The 6207-nt window shown below is 39.7% G+C and overlaps 1 protein-coding gene across 1 annotated transcript in view; it reads left to right on the forward strand.

Annotated features, from left to right (window-relative positions):
• Positions 1 to 6207, forward strand: part of LOC104525987 (serine/threonine-protein kinase 32B) — a gene marked incomplete at both ends in the record, with an annotated part of 61089 nt that overhangs the window by 36075 nt on the left and 18807 nt on the right. The window contains one exon of the mRNA XM_010169296.2: positions 2089 to 2178. Within this exon, the coding sequence (XP_010167598.2) occupies positions 2089 to 2178 (90 nt within the window). The remainder of the gene's footprint in view (positions 1 to 2088; positions 2179 to 6207) is intronic.

The raw sequence follows: 6207 nt of genomic DNA on the forward strand, positions 1-6207 counted from the left end.
TTGGACTTTAGGAAAAAGTTCTTCACCCAGAGGGTGGTGGAGCACTGGAACAGGCTCCCCAGGGAGGTGGTCATGGCACCAAGCCTGACAATATTCAAGAAGCATTTGGACAACGTCCTCAGACACATGGTCTGAATCTTGTGATTGTCCTATGCTAGGGCCAGAGTTGGACTCCATTATCTTTGTGGGTCCCTCCCAGCTCACAACATTCTATGATTCTGTGATTCTATGATTTTTCTTATAGGTCCCCTTTAAGTGTTAAAAAGCTGAAATAAAGTTTTCCCGGAGTCTTCTCTTCTCCAGGCTGAACAGTTTCCCCCTCTCTCAGTCTTTCTTCATGGGAGAGGTGTTCCATCCCATTTTTGTGATCATTTTTGTGGCCACCTCTGGACCCTCTCCAACACATCCATGTCTTTCTTGTGCTGAGGACTCTAGAACTGCATGCAGTACTCCAGGTGAGGTCTCACCAGAGCAGAAGGATAGAATCATCTCCCTTTACCTGCTGGCCACACTTCTCTTGATGCAGCCCAGGATGCAGTTGACCTTCTGGGCTGCCAGCGCACATTGCCAGCTCATGTTCAGCTTTTCATCCACCAGTATCACCAAGTCCTTCACCGCAGGGCTGCTATCAATGCCTTCATCCCTCAACCTGTATTGATATTCAGGTGCAGGACCTTGTTGAACTTCATGAGGTTCACACAATAGATTTAAGTTCGGCAGTGGGATGTGCCTACTTCCTTTTGCCTTTCAAAACTAGTTCAGAACTGGATAAACTAGAATACTCTCAGATTTTCAGTTCACATGTGTGTGGTTCAGACTTATTAGAGGTTGGCATATACATTTCCCTGAGGACTTTGAGCAGGATCTAGGTTAGACTATCAGAGAGGCATAATCTTTTGTCAAGACTGCTGTTCCTCCATCAGGCACTATGGTAACGTTCAACATCAGTCATTTATTACACTCTTTTCATCTTTGGCAGCAAACATGATAACAACCTCTCTCACTTAATAACTGCATCATGCCCAAAGCCTGCTCCATTCTGTGGACTGAATGAGGTTGATATCTTGATCAAAAAAATAATCACAGGAGTATGTCACTCAAGACTCTAGTTCAACACACAATGTATTAATCCTGATCTGAGCGCAGGGTTAAGCCAGGGAAGGGAGTGCCTTTCCCTGTACTCTGTCTTCACAATGGCATTGCCAGATGTAATCACAGAGAGCATAATAGCCACAATATAAAACTGTCCTTAAGTGCAGATGCAAAAGTCAACACTAGACTTAAATTAAAAGTCTTCAGATTTTCAGGCTGGATTTATATTCAGCTTACCTGCCTGTAGTAAGTGAGGAATAACAAATATTGCTGTGGTGGAAAAATTTAACTGATGCTTATTGTAAACTACCCCAGGAAAAAAGTAATGACAACAGGTTTAGGCCATCCAGCCTGATTAGTTCAGTTTCAATCAGCTGTCTGGCTGGTCAGGCATCAAGTCCCTAGGCTGACTTCTGTCACTTATCTTTCATTTTGCAACCTGCTGTCAAATGAGTGATCATTTGGGACCTGCTGCTGTTACATACACCCTTTTCTGCTACCATGGATCTAATTTTATAGTTATTGTATGATAAAAATACCGTTTTTCTCCTCAGCTCCTTTTTTGCCCTGAGGAGACTCAGAAAAAGCCAGGCTGATGGTAACCTGAAGTAGATGTGATAGCAGACAGGTGTCATGAGTATCTGAGATGTGAGGAGTGGCTCTAGTTGGAGATAAGGAGAGGCAGATAAAGAGAAACAGATTTCACGCATAGCTTCATGTGCTGCTCCTGTATGTTACTGCTCTGGGAAGACAGTTGCTGTCCTTAATGTTTGTTATAGGAAAAGGTTCATGCAAACATACAAGAAAAATGTTCCATCACTTTGCTGCCATTATGATTTTTCTAGTTATGAGTAAAATTTAACAGTATGTTTCTATGAATTGTTATAAATCTTTCAAATGTAATTTCTTTCCATTATCACTTAAATGTTAAACAAAAGGAGGAATATTTTTATAGTATGCTATTTTAACTTCCGTTTTTACTTTGTTTAATTGCAGGCCATGTTCATATCACTGATTTTAACATAGCAACCATAGTGAAAGGCTCAGAAAAAGCTTCTTCTATGGCTGGCACAAAACCCTATATGGGTAAGTTTTCAAGACCATTAAAAATATAAGAAAAGTCACACATTAGGGTTGATTAATAGTGAATTAAAAGGATTTTAAATTGTAAAAGCATACAATAAATGTGATCAACATTTTTTTGATAGTAAATATGTGTTAGCAATGGAAAACATGGGAGATGGAGGAGCTTGGTCACTATGCTGCTTCTAGTCAGGTTCTGTTTGGTTTTGTAAAGCAAATTCAGGAGAACTTCAACTATGTTACTTCCTGAAAACCCCCACATCTGGAGATAAGAATTTGTAATACTGTGGCTATGCCCTAGAAGAGCACGCATAATATCTCTTTAAAGGTATCTAGGCACATCTTTAATTCCTTTGCTATGCTGAGTTCCTCAAAAATGTGTCAGTTTAAAATTAGAGTTCTATGTAGGGACATTTTGTATGTTTTAATCATGTAATTTAAATGCATAGATATATTGAAGGCTGTAAAATTCAGTTCACCTGTCCTCATGTGTCTAAAAGTTAAACATCTTGGCTGAATTAATAATTTAAACTTCCCCTGGGGATGAAGGACAGAAGGCATCTCCTAAAGGTCATTTGTCTTACAAAGTTAGGCTAACTTCCATAACTAAGAATAGGTCTGATTTGTCCTATTTGTTGCTATTTTAATACATTTACTGTTTTAATTCTGTTTGTATATGGAATTTTCATTACCCAAGGAGATGTCTAGCTTCCAAACCCAAAGTTTAGGTTGTGGAAACCATACTAAGAAATAGGTGTGTCTACAAGAGACTTTCTCTAGCAGGTGCTCCGAGCACATCTAACACACATACAGTTGTAAAATATTGGTAGAGTCATATTATGAAAATGTAATTTGGGGAACCAAAGGCTACTCTGCTACCACACTTCTGCATACTAGCACACGAGTAAAAGGATGTGGCCAAGAAATAGGAATTAACGCTTATGTTTTTTGCAGCACAAAGAACACTGTACCAACTGGCATGTGAACTGGCAGGTGTATGCAGGATGCCTCCATGCCAGCTGTGAGACTGTCCAAACAGTCCCAGGCACTGGAGCAGAGTCATATTTTCAGATATGGTGTGATTTTTGTCTTGAATCAACAGTTAGCAGAGGCTGCAGTCCATTGCTCCTGAGCAGTTTATGCATAGCTGTCCTGGCTATTATTAGTGGATATTAGGAAAACTTTCTTCTCCAAAAGATTGATCGGACATTAGAACAGGCTGCCCAGGGAGGTGGTGGAGTCACCATCCCTGGAGGCATTCAAGAAAGGTTTAGATGTAGCACTCAGGGATATAGTTTAGTGGGTGGTAATGAGTTGGCAGTTGGACTAAAAGATCTTAGATGTCTTTTCCAACCTTAATGATTCTGTGATTTGGCAGTTTAAATAGGATACAATAACATGTGCATGGCCACACTGTGCCTCTTGGGCTCAGGACCAGTTGTCTTGATTTTTGCTAGGATAGGGTTAATTTTCTTCTTCGTAACTAGGAAGCACTGTGTTTTGGTTTCCGTGAGGATTGTTCTGAGAAGAAATGTTGATAACTACAAGGACAGTGGGCTCGGACACTTTCCAAGAAGAGAGGACTGGAAGGCACTGGGTGGGGGGGGGGAAGAAAAGTGTAGTAAACCCAGAATTGACAGTGGATATGCCAATAAGATATTCCATATCATATTACGTCATGTTTAGTATATTAACTGGGATTTACCGGAAAGGGGAGGATTCTCTCGGGAATTGCTTGGGCTCGCTTTTCCAGGATTGTGATTTTGGGTTCGGGGTTCCTTTTCACTCCTCTGGGATCATTATCAACAGGTGGTGAGCAACGGTACTCTGCATCACTCATAGATATATATAGATAGATGTTATCATAATTACTCTTATTATTCTTATTATTTTAATTTTATTTTACTCCAATTATTAAATTGTTCTTATCTCAACCTGCAAGTCTCCTCACCTTTACCCCTCCAATTCTCTCCCCGATTCCCTGGGGAGGAGGGGAAAGGAGGTAGGGGTAAAGGGGGTGCGAGTTGCTGTGTCTTGTTTGGCTGCGAGCTAAGTTAAACCATCACACCAGTGCACCAACCTGATGCTGGTTAGCTTACTCTTATAAATGTTCTCAAAACAGACCAGGAAACATTTTCTGTAGTCCTGACTCAAGCATTTAAGTTATGCGGAGGAATGAGGTTTTAGATTAAAATTTTCTGAACATTTAGTTTTGGTTAGCTTTAGATGAATATTTAGTTCAGTGCCCCTACTTAGATAAGATGTCCAACACTGTGTAGGCATGGGATATAGAGCATTGGGAGATCAAGTCTGGGTACTGAGCTTCCCCTCAAGGCTGGTACCTGAGTGTTTCATGTTACATCACAAGTTCTCCGTTCATTGTGGTGAAAACAGAGGGGAAGGGATGCTGCAACCTAACTTAACCAACAGCTTTAGTTAAGAACTTGTTTAAGAACTTTTGCAACAATGTGGTGGGTTTATTTATGAAGAAAACAAAAAAAAACCCAGAAAACAACAAAAATCCCAGAAAAAAAGCATATAAGTATTTGATCTCTCCCCAACACATACAGACAAATAGCTGTACAGCTGACATGGGAAACAAATTGCATTCACAGAAGTGCCCTTCCATGCATGATGACTGAAATGTTAAAATATTCCAACATATTTTATGTGGTAGTTTTGCATTTCTGTGGAATGCTTATTTCTCAGAGCTCACACATTTTGCCTAAATAGCTGCATAGAATCTTCTAGTAGCCATTGTCATTAGATGTGCAAATTCTTATTACACTGTTTATTCAAAAATATACTTGAAGAGTAGCCGGAGTGCAAACAAGTTCAGAATAGATATTTTCCGTATTTAATTGTGATTATGACAGCAGACATAACAATAGGATCTTTTCTGAGATTTAATTTTGTAGTCAATTAAGTGACTGTTTTGATGGCCTTACATTTTTAATCTTGAAGTGGTTGCACAGTTTTACATTAAAAAGCATAATTATTACAAAAGCAGAAAAAAGCTGAGTACTTGCTTAGGGGTCAGTTAGCATTTTAGCATCTGTCAGTCATAGTCTGAATGTGTGTAATGAAGAGATTGTCTGGTTGATAATAATCAGAAGCAGATTAGTTTAAACATCTGGACAAAAATGTGTGTGATATTCTTCAAATATTTTTCTGATAATTAACAGGAAACCTAGTGTCCTTTGGAGCATCTTTCAGACCATCTGCACACATTGGTGGACCACCACCTTCTTAGTTCATTACTGACCTCTGTTGGCAGGATTTTCTTACAAGAAAAAACCCTAGCTTTTAACAACAGAAAGCACAAAAATCTGTACCAAGTGCTAAGTACTATAACTTGATATTTATGGTTAAAATTCTGAAAAATGGCCTCATCCTTTTGGCATTCCTACCCTCCACCTCTATGATGAGGAGTAACTCATGCTTTGTGTAGTTGACATTTGCCAAGAAATAGTACAAGGAAGGAAGTGCTGAGATTCTTAGAAAATATGTATTTATTATTCTTCTATTCAATGCAGAGATGTTAAATTCCAGTCCACCCTGCTTAAACTCTGCTTATGTCCCTTGCCGTGGTATTCTCCCTTTGCTAGAAAATTCCAGAGTCTTTGTCTTTAGGAAAATACAAAACTCCATGATAGATCATGTCCTTTTATAGACTTATTTTTTGTAATCACTCCTCAGCTTAACATCATGGCAAGCAATTTCTCTGACCAAAGTCTGGAGTGCTGTAGACATCTGAGCCTCTTTGCCTTCCCAGGGAGGTAAATGAGCCCCTGGAAGGTTCATGTGAGAGTTTGAGCTCACCCAAGGAAGGGAGTAAACTATAGATTTGTAGCAGAGGGAAGATGGAGGATGGGGACAAGAGTTTACCTTTGCACAGTAATGAACTCTTGGCTTGGTTGCCCTCAGCTCATGGAGCCCTTCTGTCCCTGGATACTCCTGCCCGCATACCATGTCTTCCCCATATCCAATAATCTCACAACAAGAAGAAACAGTACAAGAAAAACACTCTCT

The sequence above is a fragment of the Antrostomus carolinensis genome, unplaced genomic scaffold (genome assembly GCF_000700745.2).
Source record: "Antrostomus carolinensis isolate BGI_N321 unplaced genomic scaffold, ASM70074v2 scaffold3546, whole genome shotgun sequence".
Classification (NCBI taxonomy): domain Eukaryota; kingdom Metazoa; phylum Chordata; class Aves; order Caprimulgiformes; family Caprimulgidae; genus Antrostomus; species Antrostomus carolinensis.